The sequence below is a fragment of the Manis pentadactyla genome, chromosome 4, assembly GCF_030020395.1.
Source record: "Manis pentadactyla isolate mManPen7 chromosome 4, mManPen7.hap1, whole genome shotgun sequence".
Lineage (NCBI taxonomy): Eukaryota > Metazoa > Chordata > Mammalia > Pholidota > Manidae > Manis > Manis pentadactyla.
The window spans coordinates 136,760,828-136,787,543 of NC_080022.1; the positions used below are offsets into that span (position 1 = coordinate 136,760,828).

Here is a 26,716-nt window from a genome sequence, read left to right on the forward strand (position 1 = left end):
CGTGCAGAGTTAAGCGCTTTGTGAGGAGGAGGGTGATAATCAGAGCAACTACGACTTCTCTGAAGCTTCAAGCACTGGAGCTGTTTCGAATAACTGATGGATATTGACCTGTGTAATCTCTGAAAGTTCCTTCAGAGAGTTGCAGGTAGTTACCTGCCATTATTTCCCCCATTTTATAGATGAGAAAACTGAGGCACTAAAAGGTAAAATACCCAAGGTAACGGTTAGCAACTGGCAGAGCCAGGATCCAAAGGAAGGCCTTGTGGCTCTAGTTTTTTGTGCTCTAAAATAATCTCTTTGGAAGGGCCAGTACTTGGCCATCTTTGGCCAACACAAACAGTTTTGTACTATTCAACTGAAATTATTTCTCTTCCTCTCCAGGACCCACCTTTCTCTACTCAAACAAATCAAGACATTGGGTCAAACTGTTTATTGAATGTAAAGTGACCCCAGCCCCATGGGGAAGAAAAAAGTCCAAGGAGAACAGAGAATAATACAGATTAAATACCCACCTGTGCACTCATACTCTTACACACACACACACACACACACACACACACACACACATGCACACTTAAACATACCACACACACAACAGCCAAGCTCCAACAGTGACAAATCAAACACCTGCCCCAGCCTCAGTGACAGCTATGAGGAGGTGGTTCAGAGGTGGGGCTCCAGGATGGGTTCTAATAGCAGCAACCTTGTCCCCCACTGCCCTGCCCCAGGTGGCTGGATGCCTAGGAGGTAGGTGGCAACTCTTCCCCGCTCTGCCGTAGACGCTTCTTGGCTCGGATCTCATTCATGGCCTCTTCAATGGAGCGTGTGTCCCTCTTGTTGGCCACAGGCACTGAAGGCAGAGGGAAGGGTGGGGAGGGCCTAGGAGCCCTGTGCTGTGGCCTCCCCTCCCCTCTCCCCACCCCTTGCTTCTCTCCCTGCCCTCCCCAGACCCCACTGTGGCCTCACCACAGCCGTAGGTCTTGTTGGCCTGTAGCATATGGGCTGCATCCTTGGCCGCCCCCTTGCCAATGAGGTGGCTGTACTTGTCCTTGTAGTCGCTGGTGGGGCTCACCACCACAGGTCCCTGCTGGGCTGCTTCCTCCTCCTGCCGCTGGGCCAGCTCCTAGGGGTGCAGAGGTAGGGCACCAGTGCTTAGGGGCCTGACCCCAGCTCCTCCCAGGTGATGGGCTGCTGGGTAGAACTCACTTTCAGCTTCCGTTTCTCCTCAGCCTTCTGAGGGTCCCACTCCTCACCACGACGGTAGGAGTCCAGCTCTTCATCTGAGGGTGCAAACTCCTGAGGAAGAAGGGAATGATGGGGTCAAGGTTCCATATACATGTGTTCTCTCTTTCCTCACCCCCAGGGGGGTACAGGTGAAAACGAGAAAGTGGGGAACTCAGGCCTTCACCTTTTTGAAGATCATGACATAGCGACACTCATCGTCTTCCCCAAAGGAGAAGGATGTCAGGCCAGCCACTTCCACCACATCGTGTCTGGGAAGGAAAGGCAGAGGGGAAAGAGTATGTAGAGCCACGGGGGCCTAGCACCCTCCTCTTGAGGATTCCCCACTGGGTGCCACCCTGGCCCCCGGCCCAGAGACACTCACAGTATGCTCCTCTCAATCTTACTCATCGGTTGAAACTTTTTCTTGATCTGCCCACTGTCTTGGATAAAATCTGACACCTCTTTCTCCATCTTGGGAGAGGTAAAAGGGAAGAAGGTATGAGATGATGGCTGCACCCCACTATCCCTCTCCCCAGCTGGGCCAACAGGCCTTTGCCTCCCCAAATCTTTCCCAGACTCCATATGCCACTGGTTTCTGGGCTCCAACTGTCTCATGACATTTTCAAAAAAACTGAGTCCTCAACCTTCCAATTCTAACTTATTAGAAGTCCTTCCTGAGGCTGCCTTTGATCCTTCCGATTGCTCTCACCCTTTTACGGAACTCCACTTTCTGTTGTTTCTCTTGCTCCTGTAGTTTCTTCAGGCGGGCAGCCTGCTCTGGGGGTGAGAAATGGCAGCATGAGGCCAAGGGTGGAAGCATGGCTGGGGAGAGTTTGTAAGGAGGTCTGGTGTCCACTGGAAAGGGTCGGGCCAGGAAGGTAGGGTTACTGTCTATTCACCAAGCATTTATTGATGTTTACTCTATACCTGGCACTGTGTTAGGCCCAAGAGCATAAAGATGACTAAGAAATAGCTTTGCCTTTAAAGAGTTCACAGTCTTGTGGAAGTAACAAAGATTAGAATCATGTTTAACCCCATTTCCCAACCCCACTGGGGAAACCAATTAACAAAATTAAAAAAAAATGCATACAACAAATAACTACAAAGCACCTGGGGAGGTAAGAAGAGGCTAACTCCTGGCCTCCAAGAGTTTATCATTTCACTGTCTACATAGGAAACAGGAAATTATTTAACTTCCTATATTTTGTAACACCTGCACTTCTCACTTCTACAGCTAGGATGATGCAGAAATGACTGACTTAACACCCTTCTCCTTTGGAGGTTAAGTGTCCAGGGTGGACTGCAAAGGAACCTCTACCCTTTGGTCTTAATGTCCCCTAGCCTCTCTCCTGCCATTTCAAATCCTTTATACCCTTAAGGCCCACCTCTTCCAAAGGATCTGAATCCTTCCAAAGGATCCATCTGCACTGAACCTCTTCCCTTTTTCCTAACCACTCCATGCCATTGTACATGTTGTTCCTTCTGCTTGAAATGCTTTTCCTCCTTTGCAAACTTTGAAATCCACCATGACTCAGTTACTTCTTCCTCTGGGGCCCAAGCACTTTGGTTCAGACACTCTAGCACCTGCTGAGAACTAACATAATGTTAACTTTTTGCTTGTCTCTCCCAACAGACTATGAGTCCCTAGAAGGCAGGGACCCTGTTCATCTTCTATCCAGTTATTCTCTGTGGCCCCAGGGCCTGACAGCTGAGAAGCTCTTGTCACTCTGACCTCAAGGGTCTCACCATCAGTGCATCCCATCTTGGCTACTGACTGTTCCCTAATTGGTCTGAATCTTCTCTCTGCATCTGAGGAGGTGGCATAAGATTATGGTTAAGAAGATAGGCTTAAAAGTCATACCTGGGTTTGAAACCCTGCTACTTAGTAACCTGCTGATCTCAGGCAAGTGACAACTCTCAACCTTAACTTCCTAGTCTGCCAACTGCCATTCGTGAACCCCACATGAACAGTAAATTATTTCAACTCCCAGGTTCTATTATGCTCCCTCCTTCATCGGCCTTTCAAATATACACGTCTCTGCCTGTAACATTTTGCTCTCCCTCCCTTACTGAATTATTTATTCTTTAGATCTCAGCTCACTGTAGGCTAGATTAGGACCCCTAGGTAGACGCCCTCCTAACAATTATTTTTCTTTCAGAGCATTTATCAAGTTGGTTATTAAACTTGTGTGACCATTTCATTAATGCTTCAGATTGTGGGCTCCTGGAAGGTACCCTTGGCCCTTAACAACCCCGGTCAGTAAATAATGGGATGATATTTCGATAGTATTGATATTTGGCAGCACTCGAGCACTTTGAAAGCAGTCAGCCGGCCCTGGCGCCCTTCGGGCGGGTGGGGAACTTGCCTGTGGTCAGGGCCGGTAGGGCTAGCAGATGGGGTCCTTTCCAAGGCAATCACTCTGCCAGACTCATGCATAAGCCGCAGCGCGAGCTACCCAGTCAAAGCCCACACTGCCCGACCGGCCGCGCCCTACGCTGGCAGCCGAATTTGAGACCGCCGGCATGGAAGTTACTTGGAGAGCACAGGCGAGACTACGGCCAATCGGACCCGGCAAGAGCATTCTCATCCCTCCAATCAACGATCCGCCCGGGCCGACCATTAACTTGAGGCTACAGGCGAGAGGAGAGTTCGAGGGAAGCAGAAGGGACGGGGTTAAACCAAGTAGGAGGGCCTAAGGAAATCGAAAGGACTGGGCCAAAAGAAGGCCGGACAAGACTTAAAAGGGAGACCTTTAAATTGAGATGGCCAATAGAGGTGAAAGGATTGAGGATGGGCGTGCAGTAGACCCAATCGGAATGGGGATTGGGGGTACAGGCCTCTCCGGCCGGAGGTGGGAGAAGCCCAGCGGCCGAACACGCCCCCGCCTTCGAATCTGAAGGCAAGTCGAGGGCCGGAGGAACACCAAGTGGTTGGGTGGCGTTGGCATCCTACCAATCAGAGCACGCCAGCAGCAGACAGGCGGGCCGGTCAACAAATTGAAAACAAGGACTGCGGAAGGCCAAGGTGAGGAAGAATACGGGAGGCTGGCGCTAGGCTTCAGATAGCCAATCATCGTCCGCTAAGGACAGCGGGCGGGTCGACAGCCCTATTAGGGACTCTGGGGGTCTCCGAAGGGGCCTGTGAGGGGTCCTTCAAGGTTGAGGAGGCGGCATTGCCCAAAGAGGGAAGAGTGCGGTCCTGAGAACCGGGCGAAGAAAGGCGGTTGTGGATTTGGGATCCTCACCTCGGGCCTTGCGCCGAGTCTCCTGGTCACCGAGGCTGGGTGGCTTTTCCATGGAGCTCAGGATGGAGCCCAGTAGGTCCGCCATCTTGGGAGTGACTGAGAGAGGGCGGTGCGTCTTAAAGGGAAGGGCGAAAGGCCTTTAAGGCCGGAAACGCGTCGGAGGCGGAAAACCACGCGCCAGCCCCGCCCCCTACAGAGAGACGCCGGAGGCTGGGTGGTGCAGCGACGTTTAATGGCAATGCGTAGAAATCAAGCCCATGCACAAGTAGAAAGTGCTCGTGGAGAGGGCAGGAGGCCCCCGCCGCGCCAGGGAACCATCGAGCCCGGCCGTGCAGCCCTCCCCGAGGCGCTGTAAATAGATTCTTCACTATACTCTGTATGTTACATTATGTACAAGCCCCCTCCCCGCGGGGGACGGGGCCGGGACTCCGCAACGCGTTTCTATATACAACCTCCCACTCTGGCCTCGAGATTGGTGGCCAGAGTCGGGGAGACGGGGCAAGACAGAGCCGGAAAGGTAGGAAGACACAAACATGCGGAGTCAGGGTGGGGTCGGCCCTGAAATACGAGGGGCGCGCGCGCAGCGAAGGCAGAGGTGGGACCGAGGTGGATACATTCAGAGACGCGTCGAACTAATAAATAAGGCAAGTCGGGAAGGGGCCGCCTTGGGTGCAGGCAGGGAGGGAGCTGTGGAGAAGGGGCAGGCAGGGCTCCGGAGGTCACAGCTGAAGATGCAGGTGTGTGGGGTGTGGGTCTTGTGGACCCAGGGGCCAAAAGGGGTGGGGGTTCGACCAGGAGGGAATCAGAGAGAGGTGGGGGAGCTGAGGTGGGCGAGGGAGCTCAGCACTTCGGAGGGGAGGAGGGTGGAGACCTAGGAAGGGCTCCGACAGAAGTGACGGGGAAAGCTGCCGACAGGGGGCTCCCCTTCCCCCACAGAGCTCTCTCCCTTTTAAGACTGCAAGAGGCGGCCCCCAGGTGGTGAGAAAGGCGGTGGAGAGGTCAGGTGGCCAGTCCAGGTTGGGGAAGCCCTTCAAGCTCCTGGTTCTGCTTCAATTCCCTCATCCTGCAGAGTCAAGGAAGGAGTCAGAGGAGACCCGCAGATCGGGGGAGGTGGCAGGGCAAAATCCAGTGAGAGAAGGGAAGGAATGAGTACCTGTGTCTGCAGCGCCGCAGGAATCTCATGATCTTCCGGGCTGCTTGGTCCTGCTTCTTAGTGAGAAAGGAGCCTCTGGTGGTAGAAATAAAAGTGAAGAAACCTCAGGCATCCCCTGGGCTTCAACCCCTTAGAGACCTTATCAGGCAAGGGCAGGCAGGATGATGTCGGGGATGGGCATGGGTGCTGTGGAGGGCCACGAAGTGCTTGAGGGCTGGAGGTTGGACCCCTACTTGCTGCGGGCAGGCAGGCTGCCCGGGGGCCGGTGGGGAGGCCCAGGCCGGCGGCGGTAGGAGCGATAGTGCTGCTGGATGAGTACAGCCGCTCGGCGGCTTTGCTGAAATCGTTTCTGTTCATAGTAGCTTCGGAACTTGCTTTGGATCAGGATGGCCGCCTGGGTCATCTTCTTATAGAGTGCAAACTGCAGGGGTGGGAGGACAGATAGGGGCTGAAATGGAGGAACAGAGACCTAAACCCCTGAGGGGCACCCCAAGTTCAGTTGATGCAAGTCTCTTTCTCTAATCCACACACCCCCAGAGAGGCTGAATCACCACAACCTCACACCCAGATCTCATGCCTAATACCTTAAGTGCAATCCAGGTCAGCTTGTGGAGAGAGAAGGGGAGTTAGGGCTCCAGCAGCATTCTGGGTGCTCTGGGCTGGAATGAGGGTGTGGGTTGGGCGGGTATGCTTTGGAGAGAGAAGGGTCTCACCTGCTTGTACTTCCGGTAACAGCGCTGGATCACAGCTGCTGCTACCTCCTGCTGCTCCTTCAGCCTCCGGCCCTAAGGAGGGAGAAGGCAGTGTCAGCACCCAACGGCCCACCAAATAGACATCTGACGGATCCTTCCAACTTGCAGGGGGCCCTAACTTTTCACCCCATCTGAGACCTGTTGGGATGACTGCTCTCCCTCCCAAAGCCCTGGGAGCCCCCAGTCTCCCCTGACTCAAGATCATATGATTCATCCCTTGAGCTATCCCCCAGCCCTCTGACCTTGTATTTTCGGAAGGCCGTCTGGATGACTCGGGCTGCCTCATACAGTTCCCGCTGCTCATGATCCGAAAGTGTCAGCAGGGCAAAATCACTCTCCATCTTCCCACTGGCAGATGTAGAGAGAAACTCGGCCCAGGAAGGTGCTGGAGGGATAGCCAGGCGACCCCGCTCAAAGGGCATTTCGCTATAGGAGATAGGGAATAGGGGTGCCATGGGGCATCTAAGATTCCTCTTCCACTTAGGGACCCCTGTGAAGGCGTATCCTCAGCAGCAGAGCTTGGAGAGTGACTTTAGAGCTTATCGGCCCATTCTAATCCCCTTTTCAAAGGCCCTGGGGCCTGAGCAGAAAGGAGCTTTGGCTATGGGGGAGCCTTATTCCTCCCTCCCCCCTATCTTCCTTTGAAGAAGAATCTGGAGACTTTGTCCTGAGCTGGTCACCTGGAAGGGGCTGAGCTGGGGAAATGGTCCACATTGTCCAGGTAGCTGGCTAGCCAGGACATAGTCTCGCTGAGTCCCAGGGCCCCTGTCCGCTCCCGCACTGGGGCTCCAGCCTCAGGCAGCCCCACGAAGTCCTCTTGTTTAATCCGTTCTGGTGTGGCTTCGATGATCTGCTTCGCCAGTGAGATCATGTCCACCTGGATGAAGGAGAAGCCAGGTGAGCCTTGAGGGGCTCCAACTGCCAGATGTTCCTGGCCTGCAGAAGCCATAGTTGCAGTCCACTGCCTATCCTGCTCCTGCTCTCACCACAGATGATGAGGCCTCAGGGATGGTGTCCCTGCTAACCCTGTCTTTCTCAGCCACTGTTTCAGATTCATTCATTTATGCTTACAGGGCTCCCACGTGGGGGTACAACTCTGTGGGGAGATGGGGAAAATATAGGAAAGACACACTCCAAATGGAGATTGAGGAGCTGAGCAAATGAAGCACTTTACTTTCCAGACTAAGTGCCTGTTGCCCCACCTGGGCCTGGCCTGTGCCAGCTAATCAGTACACCCTCCCCACATGCTTGGCCATGCCTCCCACCCCACCCCCACTTCAGTTCTCCAAGAACCAGTTCACTGCTTGCCAACCACCGACAGCCTATTGAACGGCTCCAGCCATGCCTTTGCTGCAACCCAGAAGCCTGTAGCACAGAATGCAGACTACCTCTCCAAGTTTTTGGATGTACAGTGCTACCCAATTAACCTGCTAGCCTTTCTGAAGCAGTATGTCCCCAGATTCTAGCAGAGAATCGCACTTCTCTCTCAAAGATGCTGTTTTTTTGTTGTTCATGCCACAAGACTTTCTCATGTTTACCATATGCAGGCCTCCTCCCCACCCCAGGTCATTGCCGAATGCCTCCATTTTGCCACCTCTGCTCCACACTCCCCCCAACTTCACTTGACCCCACTCTGGTTCCCCAAGGACCTTGTCTCTTCGTAGATCAACAAATAATCCCTACAACCCAGCTTGAACAAGACAGTCCCTAGAATTTTTAACCTCTGATGTCTCATGACTTCTGAGTCACAAGCTCTGACAGGAGCTAAAGCAAAGGGTTCCCTTGCCTGCCCCAGGCTGGGGGCAAGTGGCCCCTTCTTCCCAAACAGAGGCTGGACTTGGATTCTGTTTCCTGAACAAGTCAGCAGCATCCCACCCGTATACCCAACTCTAGTTCCAGCCCTCACAATTCCATCCACTTGAACAGTACCGGGATCACATCCACAGCCAGTGGGCTGTCAGCTTCCTCAGGAGCAGCCCCACCATCTGGGGCTGGTGGGAGAGGAGGCGGTGAGGATGGGGGCCCTTTGGGGTTGGTAGCTTCATAGTCCATGAGGAGCAGGGGGGCCTCCGGGGCACCAGAGGAGAGCTGGCCTGGGACGACCATCTCCTCCATAGTAATCTCAGAGGCTGGCGGAGGAGCAGGGGGAGGACTCCCATCCGGGGCACTAGAATAGGCTGATGTGACAGAGAATGTGCCTTCGGAACGCTCTGACGGTGAAGAGGCACTGCTCAGACCTGTGAGGTGAGGGAAGAGGGGGAGGGCAGCAGGAGCCATCTGCCACTCAAGTTTCCCTGCCTCCTCCAACCAGTCTTTATACTATTACCTCCCATTCCTGCCTCCTCCTCTCACTCTCACACCTGTAAGCTTTCCCCTGGCCTATTCTCCCACCCATATTCCCTTCTTAGAAAGATTAGGCCCAACTCTTTACCAGTGTCTGGGCTGGAGGATGGTGGCGACAGGGCAAGTGGGAGCTCAGCTGAAGCTTCCTGTCTCTGCAGCTCCTCAAGGCAGCGGGCAAGGCGCACATGACCCCGGGACTGAGCCACAGACAGGGGTAGCCTGCCCAAGGAGTCGGGAATGCTCAGAGCCTGTCTGTTCCAACGGAAAAGGAGCACAGCAGCTTCCAGGTGTCCCAAGGCACAAGCCCACATCTGTGGGGCAGAGAGGAGGAGGAAGGGGTTGGAGGTGAGGACCGAGGCCCTTCCTCCCATGGCCAGGTCTTCAGTTCCTAGCCCTCCCCACTCTTCCCCTGCATCCCTCAAAGGGTCTTCCCTTTGAAGTGCTGTTCCTATTGCTCACTGCTACACATGCACTCAGGAACTCGGCCTCCTCACCAGAGGGGTGCAAGAGAAATGATCCACATTGAGCGGGTCAACCTCTTGCTCTAAGTCCAAGCTTCCGGTCTCCACACTCCTGGAGAGAATGGGAAAGGGACAAGTCAGGGGAAAAGCATGCAAAGTAGGAACAGAATTGAAGGGACTGGGGAGCAAGCTGTCTAGAAGCACTAAGGTCAGTGGGATGAGGCAGAGGCAGTCAAAGAGATGAATAAGGAGTGTAAGAAGTCAGTGTTGTCAGTCGGGATATTGAAATTCCCCCAGGTGCAAATCCTCTTCCAGCCCCTCTTCCCACAGTGACCACAGCTCCCTTTTGGCAGGGTTCCAGGTCCTCCAGCTCCTCAGTCCCCTGCACACCTGTCCCAGTGGCTGCCCAGTCCCTCCCCGCTACTCCCGCTCACCGCCACTGGCTCAGAGTCTCGATGAGGCGGGCATAGCCCTGGGCAGCGGCCAAGTGCAGAAGGCTCATGCCCCGGAAGGGGCTTCCATGGGCCAGACGTTCAGGACCCCTCCAGGTGGAGCGTGGTATCATGCTCTCTACCAAGACCACCACCCGTGCCTCGAACCCAGGCCCCTGGCCTTCATCCTGCAGGACACACACCCTTATGCAGAGACCTGGGCATCTGGTCCCTTGGCTTGGGATGACTTGGCAACCCCACACCTGTCTGCTCAGCTCCTAGAGCTGGACCCCTCCACACACTTGCCACTCCAGGTTCACACCATGTGACTTCTGATGGTTCACCAATTCTCTCAGTCTGAGTTCTGGGGTGTCCCCCACTCCCACAGCCAACCTCCAGCCCCTCTGGCAGCCAGACATAACACACCCTTGCCCATGAGCCTTCATATCAGCTCAGATCAGTGCCATATCCACTGATGGGCTTCTCCCCCTCAGAACTCAGAGTCCTCTCCCAGTCTGCAGAGACTTAGGGCCCACAGAGCACTGAGCACCAACTCTCCCAGTCCCCTCCCCCACCCTTGTCTTCACCACCCTCTTCAGACCAGAAATAGTCTGAAGCCTGTCATGGCAAGAGGGTTCCCAGAATAGCCACTCTTGCCACAGGGCGGGGTGGGAACAGTGACGTCAAGAAGGAGGGAGGAGGACTGGGACAGGAGGGCAAGAAGAGTCATACACTAAAGATACTTTCTTTTGGAAGAACCATCCTGTACCCCACTGTAGACCTCCCTTGTCCTGGAAGTACCTGAATTGGGGTTGCATCAGAACCCTGGAAGGGTGCCTGCCCAGCTGCTGCAATCTCTGCCATCCGCTTCTCCATCTGCTCCAGTCGCTCCAGTATGGACATCCGGAACTGGTTGTCTGAGGGAGAACAGGTATGGGATGCTCAGAGGGCAGGGTCTAGGTGATACCCTAAACACCAAAACAAACTGTCCCAGGACCTGGAACATGAAAACACAGAATTGCCTTCTTTCCTCTTCCCCTAACAGCAGCCCCTTTACCCACCCAGTGTTTCACACAGCCTAAGACAGCCCTTACACTATGGCTCTTAGTACTAACCAGTGGCCTGGGGCCAGAACCTGAACCAAGACAGAGATAGGAGAAATTCCCAAACAGCATTCAGCCCCAAGCTGCCCCAGATCACACACACACACACACACACACACACACACACACACACACTCTACCCTTCTAGTGGAACAGTTCTACCAGCTTTTCTTGCACCAGACACTACCTTTGTCCCCCATGCTGAGGCTAAAGGATTCCAGGGTCCCCCTTTCTGTTAACCACGGCCCAAAAGAGCCCAGGGACTGTGATTTGAAAAGCATTGCCCCCTCTTCCCAGCCCCCCACAGCTGTCCACAAAGAGGATGGTGAGGAAGGAAGGTGACAGATGGAAAGCCATGTCCAGTCCTCTTCCTCCTGCCCCCACCCTGTGCATGCGCAAGCATCACCCCCGCCCCCAAGCTCTACCTCTCCTCTCCTGAGATCACACAAGGAAAAGGAGGGGAGGTGGAAAGGAGTCAGAGCCATGGGAAGACAGGCACAGAGACAGGGTGGAGGCTGGGGATGTTGTGGGATGCCAGAACTGGATGAGGGAGTGTGAGGGTAGAGAATGAGCAGAAAACAGGTATAATGAGGTGAAAAGGATAAACAAGGTGAAGCAGAGGACAAAGGAGAACTGTTCAGGGGACAGGCCACACCAGCAGCAGGAGAAAGGGGGCAAGCTAAGATACTGGTCCAAGGAGAAATGCAGATAGAAGAGGAGTGAGGAGGCCCACAGGAGAGACGTAAGACACAGGGACATGAAAATCAGGTGGAGGGACAGTCACGGAGCAGGACAGATGGGGCTGGAATCCCAAGGTAGGCAGACTGGAGTCAGAGGTGGGTGCCCAGACACCCACTTGGGCGTAGTGCAAGGAGCAGCTCCACGAGTGAGGCTGACCAGGGGCCAGAGCCCCAAGGGAGAGAGCAGGGGTCCAGGGAGATAGAAATTAACTAACTCAACAAGGTGACCTCAGAATGGGGAGACAACAAGAAGAGGAGAGAGAAAAGCAACCTCAAGACAGAAGCAGGTGCAGACAGAAACAATTCACAGGGATAACCAGTAAAGGGAACAAGTTCTAGACTGAAATAAATGCACATATGTACGTGTATGTGCATCACTGTGTGTGTGTATACGAAAGTATAGAAAAAGGGGGGTGAATTATCACCAAGTAGTAATGTTATAATGTATATACACATATATTATACATATATAGTATATATTCATTTTCTACTTTATGCTTTGCTGTGATTTCCAAATTTCCTATAACAAACACCTATCTTTATAAATACAGAAAAAAACAGAAAATTTAAATATATGTCTAAGTATATATATGTATCTATATATACTCACACATATCCCATATATATTTGCTCCCCCACCTCTTGGCCTTGCTTGCCTAGATAGAGAGGGGAGGGCAAGAGACAAAGATAGCTCCAAGATTTACAGGGAAGAGGAGGTGAGGGAAGTTTGCTACCAAACAGAAATGACCAATGAAGTGGGAGCTGAGGGAAGAGGGATGGAGTGGGGGCTGGGTGGTGGCCACCAGAACCTGAAGGGTCTAGGAGCACGTCATGCCCCAAGGTGGTGCAGCCCAACACTTGGGGTCAGAGGCCTAGGTACTCACCGTCCAGGGACAACCAGTCAAGCTGAGTACTAGGCAGTGACAGGAAGCGGCGGGCTCGATACTCAAAGAGCACAGAAGCAGAAAGGGGTCCCTCCCGCCCGGCCACCTGCAAAGACACCAGCCCTACCTCATGGGCTGGGGAGGGCAGGATCAGTGAGAAGGGCTCTTTCCCTGGCTCCCTCTTTGGCCCCTGGTGTCAGAGCCACAGATGAACATTTCCTATCTACTCCCTACTTCCCTGCTGGTGGCCCAGAGGCCCCTGGCTTCAGTGTCCTTGGCACTAACTGGGAAGGGCTTCCATTCACTTGAGAACTTAATACCTCCTGTGGGCCAGAGACCCCTTGGATTCTAGGCCTTGTAGTGAAGGATGTTTGTGATTCAGCACCAAGGCCTGGAAGCTGAGTGTCAAGAGATACTTATAAACAATCTGATGGTGGTTAAACCCCTTGATTCCTCATGATCAGAGTTCAAAGATCATGACCCTGTTACCAGATGGGGGAAATGGGAATTAGCTGCTCACCAGCAGTACCTAGTGAGAGCTATATCCCAGGGTCTCAATGTCTGTAGCCTTGAGAATGAAACCGCCAGGCTCTGGTCCCAAGGCTAGCAACTGGGACTCTTCCTCCTGACCCCCTGCTTCTCAGGTCTTGTCCCCTTTCCTCCCCTGCCCTATGGAACAGGGCTGCTGAGATAGACGAACACACTCAGCAAGAGCAAAGCTGTCAATTAGTCATTTTGGTGGTTCTGGAGGCAGTGCCACACTGCCTGTTGAATGAACGGTAAGGAAAAAAGCTGGTGGCAAACAGGCAGAGACATGCCTTGGCAATAGCATCTAGACCAGTGCTGCCCAACAGAACTTTCCTCAATGGCAGAAATGTTCTGTATCTGCATTGTTCAATAGGGTACCGCTAGCCCCATGTGGCTGCTGAGCACTCAAAATGTGGTATGACTGAGAAATTAATTTTAAATTTTCTTTAATTTTAGCTAATTTCAACAGGCACCTGTGGCTAATGGCTATCATACTGGACAGAGCAGGTCTAGAAGCCAATGTCCTTCAGTCCAAGACTGGCTGGAGGAGACCAACATCTCTCTCTTCCCATTCTCTCATGAGATCCCTGGATTGGAGCCAGAGATAGACTCTACCTAAGCCAGAGGACCTGGATGGATGTTAAAGACTCATTGGGTCAAATGTCTGACCTCATAGGAGGGGAGACCAAGGACCCAAGGAAGGAGCAGACTTATTCAAGGTTGATTCCCCATGATCAGAGTTCAGAGATCATGACCCTGTTACTAAGATGGGGGAAATGGGAATTAGCTGCTCACCAGCAGTATCTAGTGAGAGCTGCCCTCTAGTCAGCTAAGGAGTAGATTTCTTAGGCCAGAACCTAGAGCTTCTGACACCTAAGCCCAGACTCATCTGCCTGGGGCTCAGCTTTAGGACTGGTGCAGCCCTTTCGCTCTCAAGAACAATTCAACACATTTGTTCCTGGTGCTTCCTGGAAGTCCTAAGTGCCCATACATAAGTCCCTTCCCCTACTATTCCCACTCCCCATACCAGGACAGTAGCAGCGTAGGACACCAGGCTGGACAAGTGAGGCTGGCACTGCGATGTGATCAAAGACACAGGAGTAATGCTCGGTGGCCTCTGTCCAAGGACCTGTGATGAGCACCTTGACCCCACCCTGTAGACAAAAGTCAGACAGCCACGTGACTGAAGCTCTGTTGAGAAGTCATTCACTCATTCATTCATTAATTCAGACCCTGAGAGAGTATCTGCTATGTGGCAGGCCATGTGCTACAGTCTGTGGGTACAGGGACTGGACAGGACTCAGTGGGATGATATCTGCTAGTCTGACCCTCCCCAACATGCCTCTACCTGAATCTGCAGATATTATCACAGGAGGAAGTCCTTTTCTCAGGCCCTCACAGCCCCAGCTTTAGCTCCTTTCCTCTCTGGATGGCATAAAGCCCCACTGCTGAGGATGGGCCTTCAGCTCCCAAAGTCTGCATGGCATCCCAGCTGTGTTATCTCTTCTCCAGGCTGAGCTGCCTCTCTTTCCCTCCCCATGAAGCAGACACCAAGGAAATGAAGCCCCTGGGCACGTGGGGACTCACCCAGCCACAACTAACGTGAAGGGGATGAAACGGGCCAAGGACTAGCGGGAGAGACTATGGAAACAGCAAAGAAGCTTTATACTCTGTGTCCAGATAGAGGTTAGGAAAAGAACTAGCAGGAAGGAAAGCTGAGGGAAATTAGGTCACAGACCATGGGGAAGAGGGACGGAGGAGGGAGGAGAGGAGTCTGGGACTCACCTCTGGGTAGGACCACTCTGGGGAGAAGTCCGTGATGGCGCCAAGAGCAGGAGAGAGCTGGGGGGTTGGGGCAGGGGTGCTTGGAGCCTCGTCACTGATGAGCTCTCCCATAAGGTCTGGGAATGATGAAAGACTGAAGGGCTCCAGTTCGCTTGCCCCACCAGCTCCTCCAAACAAGGTCTCCCCTCTTCCTGCCCTGCCGGATGGTTCTAGGGGGGCAGGTGAGGGTGGGGTGGAAGGGGTCGGAGAGGGGACGGGTGGGGCGGCCCCCTGGGCCTTGAGCTCTGCCCCACTGTCATCATCTTGAATGAAGAAGCAGTTTCCTCTCCCCCCACCTGTTGCTGACTGCAGAGGAGGACCCCGAGCAGCTGCCTGGGGCTCCAGGGCAGCAGCAGGCTCCAGGGCAGGACAAGTGGTAAGGGCGGCCTCTGCCTCAGGGAAGTCTGGGCTCACCCCTTGCCCCCCTCCATATGTCTGGCCCCTCTGGGGGCTGTTGAGAAAACGATCGGGGTCAAAGGCAGGGCTGGGAGGAGCTGGCGGGGCAGAGGGCTCAGAGCCTACAACCACAGCCAAGCTCATGGAAGGCCGAGGATCAGCCTGGGGAGCCAAATGCCCGGTGGGTGTCAAGCTGCCAGTACACTGCTCCAGTCCTGTCAGAAGGAGGATGGCGGTGCCTCCTCTCGACGAACCCTCTCGAGAGGTTGGAGGGCTAGGTCTGATCTCTAGGGGTTCTGCAAAGCCTGATGAAGAGGAGGAAGAAGAGGAAGAAGAAGATGGGGAGGTATGTGCCTTCGGGAGCTCTGGGGGAAGTGGGGCTATCAGTGGAGGGGGCTCAGGGGGATGGGGATGAGGGACAGAGGTCAGGGTTAGAGCTCGGGGCTCCACTTTGGGAGAGATGATGCGGTGTTTCGTGCTGCTGCACTTGTGGGTAAGGCTCCCGGAACCTGGAGTGGAAAGGGGTGGGGAGGAGAGAAGGGATAAGACACCTCTTTCCCCAGCCTTTGCTTACAGGAAGCCTTCATGCATTTCCTGGGATTTCGCCAGGTGCCAGAGGTGTAATACTGACTGTAGCCACTGGGAGGCAGCAGAAATGTTTCTCCTCCCGCTTCCCACCCCCCTATCCTCCGTCCCCCAAATTAAACAGGACTGGAAGAGCATTGGAGGGGAAGATTCAGGAAGTGGGACAAAGCTGAGAGAAATAGGTGAAGGCATAGAAAATGGACAGAACAGAATCAAGGGGTTACCAAGTAGGCATAAAGCTAAGGCTAGTTGTAAGTGGTAGTGCTGGAGAGGCCAGGAGTTGCTAAAAGTAGAAGGCAGATAAAGAGCGGAGGTTGCCAAGACTCAAGTGAAAGGAGCTGGGGCCAGTGTGCAGGCAGATGGGAAGGCCTCTTTCATCTGGCCCATCTTGCTGGGATATGCAAAAGACATGCAAAGCAGCATGCAAATCTTAGCAAGACAGATATCCCCCTGGCTTGAGTAAGAGTAGTGTGGCTGGGCAGGAAGAGAGCTCCAAGGTCAGGGGTCACTAACCAAGGCCCCCACTGCAGAGGCAGGCATGGGTTCGGGGTGCGGGCTTGGTCGGGTGGGTGTCCAGAATCTGCTGGACCAGCTGCTCCACAGAGAACTCCTCTGTCCCGTTCCCACAGCTCCACTTGACGCCGTGAACTACAGAAGTAAGGGGAGTGCTGTGTGAACCCACAACCCAGTCTCTAGATCACCTTGATGTCTCCTCCAAGCACCTGAGATATCCCAGAGCTTCTGGTCAGGTGAACAGAGGCCAGCAGCCTCAAGACTGCTGGGACATGTAGCTCACAGCTATCCGTCAGTCCCTTCTCCACATTCTAACACCTTAGAACTCACCAGGAATCCTAGCATCCCCTCAGGAAAAGTACCCTCTTGGCTTGGAGGGAAACCCTTCTGGGTGTAGAACCCTGGCCCTTTGGGAGGCCCCCGTTTCCATCGGCCCTTGGGAGTGCCATCCCAGCCCTACTGCCTTACACATGGGCTTTAGCTGTCCCAGCAGCTCCTCCCGGGACCACTTCAGCCACTCTCGCCGGTCGCTGCTGATGGAACAAAAGATGGGGCTGCAGCCCTTTCCGCAATCCTCCAGGGCTGGGACGTTCAGGTAGTGCACAAGGACGATGTCAGGGTTCTGAGAGCACAAGGGCACACACACAGCGCAGTAGGGTCTGTGGTCCAGGGGACTCAGCTTCCCGGGCCCCCACCTCACCCCCAAGTTCTGGCTCTCTCCATCCCTACCCCCACTTCTTCCCAGGCTCCTTTTCACACCCAGAACCTAGACATCCTTGTATTTCATCCTTCCAGACCCCATTTCCCAAAAGCCAACAAGAGCCTGGCTCCCTGAGCTCTGCTGTTCTTACCTGCAGCAGCCAGTAGCAGCGCCGATGGAATGTGGGGACGATGGAAGAGTGAACGTAGCAGCCATAGAGACACTGCCAGGAGACAGGCTGGTGGGGGGAGGGCTAGTCTGCTCCCCAACTCTTCCTCTGTTCAGTCCCTTTGCAGGAATCCCAGTCTTTCTACCAGTTCCTCTCCAACCCTCACCGCCCCTCTGCTGTTCCCCACCCCCTTCAAACCCCAGTTCCCTGAGTCATTGATGAAGGTAGAGAGAAAGGAACAGTGGGGCCAGGGCCTCAAGATGAGCTATGGGACTATCTGGAAATCAGAGGGCAGGGCAAGAACATATCTGAGGTGAGGAACAGTGGTTTGGGGAAGAGAAACATGTGCTGAGAGGTTCAGAACTTGGACCTCTGGGGGAAATGCAAGAGAAGTGAGGGGCTGCTGTCCTCTAGGGCCTAAGCTCTGGAGGGTGGGCGGGGTCGCAGAGGGAAATGGGAAGCAGAGAAGGGGCTATAAACAACCAAAGTGAGCGAGAAGGGAAGAGGGACTGTTAGGCAGTGATGTCACCAAACCCAGCTAAGGGGGTGGAGAAGGGTGGGTGTGGGGATGAGCTGGACACCTCACTAACCTCCATGCCCTGGACCTTCAGCTTCATGTGGTCCTCTCGCGTGGTCTTCCCATCCTTCCGCTTCTTCCAGAGGTAACCATCCTTCCGGTATTTCACCTTCTTGCGGTTGTAGAGGATAATGGAGCCATTCTGAGGCCTGAGGAGGGAAGGGCTGGCCTCGAGTTCTGTGAACAGAACCCGGGATCCCTGCCACACCTCACCTTCACAGACTTTCTCACCTGGTCTTTGGGGCACAGGATAGCCACTCGTCGTGCTTCTCAAAGGTGATCAAGTAGGATGCAATCTCCTGTAGGAGAGGAGGCACTCAGGTGGGCGCCCCCTTCCTAAACTCTGAGTCATGCCGTCGGTCTCCCCCTCTGCTGAGCTCTGCCAGCTGCTGGAGGGTGTTGCCAGGTACCTGGCTCACTGCCCTCCTAAGGATCTCAGGCTCCATCTCAGACAGAAGTCTAACCTTCTCTCCTTCCCTCCCTCCTAACTAGGGCCTTTTATCTTGAGGCCAAGCCCATGCACTTCATTCTCCATTCTTCATGCTGCATATTATTTTACTTTCTCCAAATCCCATTTTGTGCCACCTCTAGACTCAGAAAACTTCAATGGTCTGACACTGCCAGGAATTATGGATTCCTCCGCCTGACTTCAGGTTTCTTTCAGACCAGGAATCAAGCCATTGTTTCCACTATTTTTACCCATGTTGTACCTACCATTCCTACCAGACCAGTACATTAAGTCATCTATGAACATGCCCTGAGCAGTCACCTCCTGAGTATTAGTGCCCTACAAGCCTGCAGTACCACTTACACATCTCTCTGGCTCTGGAATCCTAGCCATCCTATACAGCCAAATCCCTTCCTAGATCTCCATGAGGCCCTGCTGACTACCCTGGCTCTTCCTGCATTTACAGTGAAAATAAACACATATACCCTTCTACTGACAGTTCTCCTTTAATCAAATAATCAGATCAATAACGACCGAACACCAACTACATGCAAAGCACGGTGTGTAGGGTGTGTAGGGTGTACATAAGGACTATGCCCTCCAGAAGGAGCCAGCCCCAGTGGTGGTTAAAAGTGAGGCTCTGGAGTTAAAACTACATGAAATCAGTCAGATTCCTCATCTATACCATGGGGATGATTACAGTTTGCCTGCTCTACAGCATCATGAGAGGATGGAATGAGATGAGACAGGTCAAGTGCTCAGCATGGTGCTCAGTTTGTAAGAAATTCTTTGTAGCTGGTAATATTATATTTACCCAGACAGATATGCCAAGAAGTGAGCTCTTACAAGATGCACATCTTTATAGTTCTCCTACGACTGATCCTCACAGAGCCTAGAACAGTTCACTGCACTTGGGAGTGTCGATACCAGAAGACCACCATTCACACCTCCAGCCCACCAGACCTTGTTGGGCCCTGAACTCCCAGGATCCCTAGAAAACCTCATTTGTATTCCACCGTAGCCGCTCTGGAGGTAACAGTGGACAGCGAGGAAGACACTCCAGCAGTTTCTTGGGGAGAAAGATCTTCAGGTGATGGCTGTTCTCTAGAGAGAATTAGAAGGGAGGGCTTAGTGTACTGCTCCTGACACCCTGTGACAGGCAGGGGGAAAAGGGCTTGAGTCCAAAGCACTGGGGGAAACTGAACGGATGACAAGTAGAGGAGGGATCCAAGAATTAGAGGGGCACCATAGTGCAGAGAGGAAAACCAGCTGTGCCCAAACTGGGGGTCTGGACTGTAAACTCACCAGCAACCTCGGTGGTGTCCTTGGTATTCATGGTGAGGGCTCCAGGGGGCAAGGTCACCCCCGGCCTGAGGGGCCGGGGGGAGGGGGAGTCTGTGCTGGGAAGGGAGAGAACACCGTCATGGTAAAGGCCCCCACATCTATCCAGGATGAGGATGAGCAGGGGAGAGGGTACTGAACGGCGTGGTCCTATCTGGGAGGGATGAGGAAGCCAGAGGAAGGGGGTAGTCTGTGATGTGAGAGTAGAGCCAGGGAACAGAGGCGAGGGAGGACGCAGACATGGTGCCAGGAGACAAGAGGAGTGGGAAGATACACAACAGAGTAATCAGGAAGAGCCAGTTAGGGCGGGGGAGGGGAGGGGCTGGCAGGGCAGGCGCTTCAGAGGTGCGACAGCCTGGGCTCTGGAGGAAGCTGACTGAGGTGGGGTCAGTCCTGGGAGCTGGGATTTAGGGCATCCGGTCCTTGGAGGATGGTTTGGCAAATGAGAGCGTGAATACTGGGGGAGGACAGGAGGTTTAAGTCCGGGTGGAGAGTTAGGCCTTAAAAGACACACCCTGAGTTCCTTCTCTATTTGATTTTTCCATGGGAAAGGGCAGCTATGATAACTGATCCTAACCTACTCTCTCTCCTCCAGGTTGGTCAGGGCCTGGGTAGAATCTGGGCTGGCCGCCCAGGACACAGCTTCCCACCCTCGGGACACCCCATCCTCCACCCAGAGGCTGACAGCCCTCTCCACCCAGACCCCACACCTCTCTCCCCTAACGCCTCTGCTTCCCCTGGCCTCCATCTATACCACTCAGGCTCCGGCCTCAGCCCCCACCCTTCTGGGGGAACAGATGGGAGCTGGAGGATGCTCTCAGCGCGGCTCCGCCAGGTGTCCGGGAATGGAGAGGGGGAGGAGGCCCTTCGGAGCTCGGCTGGGCGCAGTGGAGCCTGGGCTGGGGTAAAGGCTACGCCTCACGGCGCAGGTGCGCAGGCCGGACCAGGCAGCCTGCCAGGGTGCGGAGCCTGCCCGGGGGTGGACCCCCACGGCGGGGCGGTGGTCCCCGAAGAAGCTACGAGGTGGGGAGGACCCGCCTCCCGCCCGCACGGATGGATGTTCGGGATAAGCTGCAGGGCAAGTCCGCCCACGGGCGCGCGGCGGGCAAGGAGCAGTGCGGGTGCCGGGGTGCCGGGATCCCCGGAAACCCAGACAGGTCCGCCTTGGGGCCCTGCGCCGAGCGGCGCCCCCTGGCGCGGGGGAGGAGGACGGAAGCAGGGAGTGGGGAGAACCGGGAGGAGGGACGGTGGTCCCCCGGCACGGCGCGCCACGTCCGGGCCGCTGGAGCTGCGCCCCCTGACGCGGGTGCGGAGAGGCGGGCGAGAGGCCCTGGCTCTTACCTCCCGGGGTCCCGCGGGTGACGGCGGCAGCGGCCATTCTACCCCACACCGACCCCCCCTCCAGCGCCTGCTGACAGCGGCGTCTAACGTCACGGCGCACGGGGCGGGGCCTCCCAATTAAGGGGATGGGGGGGTCGGGGAGGGAACCTGGGGTCAGCACACGTGGGGCTCTGGGTGGGGCGCTGGGCGGAACTGGGCTTCCCGGGTCCTGAGCCTGGCGGAGGGACTGACGGGTGGGAAGTCCAGAAGGGGCAGCCGTGCTGAGGGTCGGGATTCTGCGGACCGGGAGGCGGAAATCGGCCCCCTGACGTGACCCCGGGCCGGGCGAGTGGGACGCGGGCGGCGGTCCACTGCTGGGCGAGGAGCGCTGGACTCAAGGCAGGCCTTTTCTCTCCTGGGCATGTCTCCTGGGATTTGAGAACCCAGCCCGACTTCATCCAGAAGGTGAAAGGAGCCCTCTTCCCCATGAACCTCTCCATCACATCACCACTTCACAGAGAGAGAACTCTGGGCTCAATTCGCTTGCTTTTTAATAACCGAACAGGAAAGAACACAGTGCCTGGGAGCGGGCGTGGGGGACAGGCTTTGGGGGTTCTTGTGAGAGGGACAGGTTGAGATGGGAAGCCGAGGGCACTGTTAATGCCTCATTCAGAGGATGGGAAAGGAAGTTGGGAGAGGCTAAGGAAAGAAATGCCTTGATGTCAGAACTGGGGTAGATTCCAGCCAGGAGAACTAGTCGTGGGTCCCCGAAGCAGCGGCAGCACGTGGGCACCATGGTTTCTCCTTACTCCTCAGACGGCAGCTCCATTCCCCAAGGGTTGCAGAGGGGGTTTCTGTGGGCTATGACAGTGCTGTAGGAGGCCAGAGAGCTCAGCTGCCTGGAGAAACAAGACCCCTCCTGGCCCAAGGGACTCCAGGGAGACCAAAGCAGCTGTTCGGATGAGAGAAATTGAAAAAAGAATAAAAGAATGGAAAAGTAGGTCTCTCTCCAGATTTCCTAGTTCCCAAACCTGTGTCTGGCTCTCGCCTACTTTATTTTTGTGCTTCTCACATCCTGCTATACAACTTGGCTTTTGACTTCCACTGCCCCTCCATGCAAGACCAGATGCCCATGTCACCGTCCACCAGTCCAGCAGGTTCCTCTCCAACTGTACCTGGGTCCTGCCAGGAGGAAGAAAGTGGTTCCCTTCCGGTGGATAGAGTGCCCTCTCCTCTTCCAGGTCAGGGTATTCGGTGCTGCTGGGGAATCCACAGCTGCCATTGTCAAGCACCAGGGGCTCAGATGCAGCCCCTGAGCTGCCCCACTGGGCCTTCTTCAGTCTGTGGAGACTTTAGGCTTAGGAAAGGGCTGCCTGGAGGCCAGGTTTCCTGTCTCTCCATTCCTTACTCTTCTGCCCTGAAACACTTCCTGCTCGGACTGAGGGGCATTGTCATTTGACTTCCAACTCTCCACCCCCAACTCTCTGCTCCCCTTGGCCTGAGGTATTTTCAGTTCAGGGATTCAGAGGTGACCTCTCACTCTCTACTCTCCTCCAGTTCTATGGAGTGCTTCCCTGTCTGCAATGGTCCAGTTTCCATTCCTTCCTGCTCATGTGGCTCATCCTCTCCATCCCTCAGTTCCCTCCTTTCCACACCATAGAAATTCTGCTTCAGTTGCACTAAGTCCATGGCTCATTTCCAATCTTCAGTTCTTTCAAAGCTCTCAACCCCTTCCTTAGTTCAAACGAGCCTGTCCCCAAACTATGCTAGGCTCCCAGAGCCCAACTGTTTCTCCTTACTCATTGATGATTCTCTGTCGCCTCCTTAGATCCTCCAGGTGGTAAGTGACTGCCCTTACCCGGGCTGGGATGCCTCCAGGTCGCTGCTGCATTCCCATCAAATATGGCTTCCTTCTCTTTCTTCTAAACAGCATCTCAGGGGGTGGGAGCCCCTCAGGGGGGTACAGGCCAGTCTGCGAGCAACCAGTGGTTCTCTGTACCAGAGCAGGGGGAAAAGGAACTAGAGGGCACAACTGGGTCTCTCAGGGGAGCATGGACTGAAATGGAGTCGGGTCTTGGGAAGCTCAGATCACAAAAATATAGCTATGATCTGTATTGATTCATAAGGATTAGTTCATAGAAAGGAGGGCTTCACCAGTGGACTGGCTGGAGGACACCAGAGGGAAGGGACAATAAGAAGGGTTGGGGGTAGGAAGGGAGTGGGTGTAATTTTAACCAAAAAGTCTTGACAGGCAGAATATTTGTCATACCGGCAGAGGTGGAACATATTGTTCCTCCATGCAGGTGGGGCTGTAAAGCACAGAAAGGGAGCTAAGTGAAGAAAAGATACCCCCATCCATACTGTTTCTCTCCCAACCACCTAGCTATCTGGCATTAGGACACTCAATTATGTGTCCATCAGCCAGTGGGACTATTAGCCCCATATAGGTCTTACTGCTATAAGGCTTTATGGTAGTTTAAAATTGTATAGCCTCACCTTCCCACTTCAGTTAGTCCCCATTTTCTGCATTTCTACCCACCTGGGCCTTTGACGAAGGTTCTCCCAGAAGATGTCTCCATAGCGCTGGGGCGTCAGTCTGAGGCTCTGGGAAGGCAAGCTGGAGGGTAGAGATCGGCTGACCACCCTGGAACACCTGAGACAGGACAAGGTAGGCTTGGGTCTGGCTCTTCCCTTACAGGATCTACTGGCTCCAGGGATTCAGGAGTCCTGTCTTCCCAGGGGATCATACAGCTGCTCAGGCTTCCTCAAGCCATGTCCTCTCTTATCCATTTTAGCTGAGGAAGGTAGTGAGGCCTCTGATTTGAAAGGAGATTGGGGCTGGGGTGAGGGTGGAGACTGACAAGTGTTTGAACCTCAGATCTTACTGAATCTCAAGTTTCTATACCCCACAACCAAAAAAAACCATATCTAGCAAGCAGGGCTCTCAAAGAGGAAGGCCCCAGCTACAAATAGGTTCCTTTGGTTAATGCAAGGATCCAGGAGAGCAGAACCTCTTCCCTCTCTCAGAAACACTAATACGCTTATAGATAGGGAGGGGTGTGCAGAGCTGTTTGAGATGGTGCTCATCACTTCCAAAGCCCTCAGATTGAATGATGACTGCTCTATTGCTCTCTAGAAGGAGTGAGGGCTTGGCCCAGGCCCTTTATCTTCTCCATTTCCACCTCTCCTTAGGTGGTCTCACCCAGGCCCATGACTTTAAATACAATCAACACACAGATGATCCCCAAATCTATATTTCCATCCTTGGCTCCTCCTCTGGCCTCCAGACTCACCTCAGGTTCAGCTGCCCATTCAACATCTCCTTCCCAGCCTAGTGTGCCCTTTACAGTCAGCTTCTGGATAATCTTTTCATCTACACCCAGCCAGCCTCTTACTACTCAGATAATTTTGAAGTAAATCTCAACTTCTGTATTTGTTTGAAATTTTCCATAATAAAAAAGTTGAAGAAAAGTCTGCTTGTGTCATTCGCTTGTTTAAAACCTTTCACTGATTTCTACTGTCCTTAGGGTAAAACCCAAACTCTTTTCAGTGGCTTATAAGGTCCTACTTGATCTGGCCTCTGCCTAACTGCCTTTATTCTCCACTTTCCCTTTGATCATTAAGGTTCAGTTACACTGGCCTGCTTCCTGGTCCTAGAAGATACCAAGAGCTTGTTTCTTCCTTGGGATTTTTTACACTTACTATTCCTTCTCCCCCTGGTTCTTATTAGACTGGCTTCTTTTAATTTTTCAGACCTCATCTCACACTAACCTCCCCAGAAAAGTCTTTCACAATCACCCTTTCTAAACTTGCGTCTCCAAGTCACTCTGTTTTCCACTATATGATACTCCTGTTTGTTTTTTTCACAGCACTTATCACTAGTTGAAATTATGTTTGTTTGTTTACACATTCTGTCTCCTCCCTCTAGAATGTAAGCTCTATGAGCAGGACCCCTATCTTTCCAATTGCTGAATCCCCGGTGCCTGAGCCTGAAAACATTGTGTTTTCAAAAACTATTTGTTGAATAAATTAAGAAATTATCAATCCTGTTCCTTATTTCCTACTCTTATTAGGGAAGATCCCAGGTGTGCAATTTTCCCTCCATCCCTTCACCATCTTCCCCACTGGGCAGGGAGGACTCACTTGGCAAAGGGGATGAAGTTGTCTCCATCTTCCTGCACCTGGATGACTGGACTGGGTTGGGTGGCTGGACTGAGTCTCCTCATTGGTGCTGGGAGGGGAATGGAAAATGAATCATTCACTCATGTAATGGACATAGAGATGAGACCAGTAGCGGTTCTAGAGATTGTAAAGAGAATGAATTGGTCCTGAAAGAGGAAAGAGTTTTAAAGGTATTTCTAGTGCTGGACATTTCTATTAGCTGAACATACTGAAGATGGTGAGCACAGGAAATGTGAATGTGATAAAATAAAGGAAAAATCAGTTTTCTGAAGCCAAATGTGTAGAGTAAGTGAAATTTACAGATGGCAGTTAAGTAACTTTAACTATCAATATAGGATGATGAAATGAAAGAGGATGACAGATGGAGACAAGCCAGGCAGAGGCATTTGTGGGTAGTTGGTATAGAATTGATGAGAGTTGGTAAATAAATCAGGTATGGGAGGCTAATTAAAAGTAAGTGTGGTCATTGGTGACAGGGAAGGAGGGGAAAGTTGGAAATGTCTGTAGGTAAAGAAGGTGAGCAGAGAGGTTAGTGGCACAGAGCCACAGTTAGGGTCAGCCAAAGATGACCTGAGAGCCAGTTGCAGTGGGCAGAAAAGGTAAGTGAGAATGCAAGCTAAGTTAGGAGAATGCTTGTAGGCAGCATAAAAGACAGAAAAGATGAATTGGAAACTGTTGGAGGTGAACAAGTATTTATTCAAAGGCAACGAGGGATGGGCTGAAAAAGCAGTCAAGTAAGGTAAAAAATGGGGGAGTATTTAGGGCTGCTGTGGCAGATGGGACAGTTAAGAGTTGAGTGGTGGAGTTGAAATTGAAGGTCCAGGGCCAGAGGGGAAAAGCTGAACAAGGGTCAGTTGGGAGTTGAGGGGCATTCAGACCTCAGGTGGTTGGGTCTAAACGGGTGACCGAGATCTAAGAGACAGCCAGGGGCTTAAGGAAACTAGACAGAGTACTCAACGACTGACCTAGGGAGTAGCCAATGCCTTGGAGGGCATCCGGAGCCAGACAGGGCAGATGAGGAGCTGAGGGATCAGGCTGGGCTGGGGAGTTGGCTTGAGCCTGGGGAGAGCGGAGGGCACGGGTCGGCCCTCTGCGGAGGGAAGGGCCAGGCCTGAGGGTGTGGCTTGGGCCTCAAGTGGCAAGGAGCCTGGCAGGTGGGCTGAGGCGGCCAGGCCTTGGGGAACAGCCAAGCCTAAGAGCATAACAGTGTGGCCTGAGGAGACTCACTGAGGCCTGAGGGAGGGGTGGCCTGGGCCTGACCGAGGGTGGCTTGGGCCTGAGGCGGTGGACCGGGCCAGCTCGGGCTGCCGCACTTAAGGGCCCGGCAGGGACAGCGCGCCCGGGGGTGCCTGGCCGCTGCTGACCGCACTTGGCCACAACACCTGAGGCAGCTGCCCGGCGAATTCCAGAGCGCTAGGCCGGGCGAGGCGGAGGAGAGAGGCGATGACTGGAGCTCGGAGAGCAGCCGGCCAGCGCCGCGCGCCTGGGGGCGGGGCCTGGGCTGAGCCACCCCCTGGACAGGGCTCGACGGGAGGTTCCGCCCCTTAGGCGCGCCTCTGGAGGCGGCGACGTGCGCGGGCTCCGGGCCTGAGTCCTCTCAAAGGCCCGCCCCTACTTGCCCCGTTTCTCAGGCGCCGGTAGCACACCCAGATGCCGGCGCCCTGCTCGTTCTTCTGCGTCTGCAGTTCGTTCCCCGGTCCCCGCCCGGTGGGCCCCAACAGTCCCTAGGGTATTGCCCCTTTAACAGCAGGCCGGGTCCCTCCGGGGCCCTTTCTCGGGACGGCGCGCGCCAGCCCG

At 54.0% G+C, this 26,716-nt stretch overlaps 3 protein-coding genes and 1 long non-coding RNA gene across 20 annotated transcripts; 1 reads left to right on the forward strand and 3 right to left on the reverse strand.

The window, feature by feature from the left end:
* Positions 1–415: 415 nt before the first annotated feature.
* On the reverse strand, positions 416–5,432 carry SPAG7 (sperm associated antigen 7). The gene is made up of 7 exons (XM_036895956.2): positions 4,470–5,432; positions 1,934–2,001; positions 1,607–1,695; positions 1,409–1,493; positions 1,207–1,296; positions 967–1,123; positions 416–850 (listed from the first exon to the last, which is right to left on the reverse strand). Exons 1-7 carry the CDS (start codon positions 4,552–4,554, stop codon positions 741–743), a joined length of 684 nt encoding a protein of 227 aa, XP_036751851.1. The 5' UTR covers positions 4,555–5,432; the 3' UTR covers positions 416–740.
* Positions 4,685–20,847, reverse strand: CAMTA2 (calmodulin binding transcription activator 2). 12 transcript variants are annotated; one of them, XM_036895937.2, is made up of 24 exons: positions 20,759–20,794; positions 20,172–20,316; positions 19,382–19,476; positions 19,077–19,180; positions 17,860–17,927; positions 17,642–17,777; positions 17,034–17,170; positions 16,651–16,715; positions 16,183–16,317; positions 14,650–15,593; positions 13,892–14,018; positions 12,337–12,471; positions 10,411–10,526; positions 9,613–9,797; positions 9,212–9,290; positions 8,806–9,028; positions 8,304–8,611; positions 7,055–7,251; positions 6,617–6,800; positions 6,336–6,407; positions 6,207–6,227; positions 5,856–6,043; positions 5,623–5,697; positions 4,685–5,532 (listed from the first exon to the last, which is right to left on the reverse strand). In XM_036895937.2, the coding sequence occupies exons 3-24, from the start codon at positions 19,410–19,412 to the stop codon at positions 5,469–5,471; spliced, it is 3,594 nt and encodes a 1,197-aa protein (XP_036751832.2). In that variant the 5' UTR covers positions 19,413–19,476; positions 20,172–20,316; positions 20,759–20,794; the 3' UTR covers positions 4,685–5,468. The 12 variants fall into 12 exon arrangements, with proteins under 12 accessions (XP_036751832.2, XP_036751828.2, XP_036751829.2 ...); XM_036895933.2 differs by having other exon boundaries at positions 16,651–16,804; positions 17,034–17,120; positions 20,759–20,793; XM_036895934.2 differs by having other exon boundaries at positions 16,651–16,804; positions 17,034–17,105; positions 20,759–20,791.
* On the forward strand, positions 20,386–21,767 carry LOC118917779 (uncharacterized). The gene is made up of 2 exons (XR_005026894.2): positions 20,386–20,574; positions 21,005–21,767. It is a non-coding gene; the product is annotated as an uncharacterized LOC118917779 (long non-coding RNA).
* On the reverse strand, positions 21,265–26,673 carry INCA1 (inhibitor of CDK, cyclin A1 interacting protein 1). 6 transcript variants are annotated; one of them, XM_057500988.1, is made up of 8 exons: positions 26,302–26,446; positions 25,885–25,978; positions 24,881–24,968; positions 23,277–23,390; positions 23,007–23,046; positions 22,537–22,730; positions 21,913–22,078; positions 21,265–21,689 (listed from the first exon to the last, which is right to left on the reverse strand). In XM_057500988.1, exons 3-8 carry the CDS (start codon positions 24,961–24,963, stop codon positions 21,543–21,545), a joined length of 744 nt encoding a protein of 247 aa, XP_057356971.1. In that variant the 5' UTR covers positions 24,964–24,968; positions 25,885–25,978; positions 26,302–26,446; the 3' UTR covers positions 21,265–21,542. The 6 variants fall into 6 exon arrangements, with proteins under 6 accessions (XP_057356971.1, XP_057356972.1, XP_057356970.1 ...); XM_057500989.1 differs by having other exon boundaries at positions 22,537–22,709; positions 26,147–26,446; XM_057500987.1 differs by having other exon boundaries at positions 26,147–26,446.
* Positions 26,674–26,716: the final 43 nt, after the last annotated feature.

Excerpts from the sequence above, each read along its gene's own strand:
- SPAG7 (XM_036895956.2), bottom strand. The coding sequence starts at position 4,554 with ATGGCGGACCTACTGGGCTCCATCCTGAGCTCCATGGAAAAGCCACCC. Across the intron at positions 2,002-4,469 it reads GACTCGGCGCAAGGCCCGAG|AGCAGGCTGCCCGCCTGAAG; the intron begins GTGAGGATCCCA and ends TCTCACCCCCAG. Across the intron at positions 1,494-1,606 it reads AAGATTGAGAGGAGCATACT|ACACGATGTGGTGGAAGTGG; the intron begins GTGAGTGTCTCT and ends TTTCCTTCCCAG.
- CAMTA2 (XM_057500980.1), bottom strand. The coding sequence starts at position 20,795 with ATGGCCGCTGCCGCCGTCACCCGCGGGACCCCGGGAG. Across the intron at positions 10,527-13,891 it reads CCTACGCTGCTACTGTCCTG|ACAACCAGTTCCGGATGTCC; the intron begins GTATGGGGAGTG and ends GTTCTCCCTCAG. Across the intron at positions 9,291-9,612 it reads GAGACTCTGAGCCAGTGGCG|GAGTGTGGAGACCGGAAGCT; the intron begins GTGAGCGGGAGT and ends CATTCTCTCCAG.
- INCA1 (XM_036895951.2), bottom strand. The coding sequence starts at position 24,963 with ATGAGGAGACTCAGTCCAGCCACCCAACCCAGTCCAGTCATCCAGGTG. Across the intron at positions 23,391-24,880 it reads AACTTCATCCCCTTTGCCAA|GTGTTCCAGGGTGGTCAGCC; the intron begins GTGAGTCCTCCC and ends GTCCTGTCTCAG. Across the intron at positions 22,079-22,536 it reads CGACAGAGAATCATCAATGA|ACTGAAGAAGGCCCAGTGGG; the intron begins GTAAGGAGAAAC and ends AAGTCTCCACAG.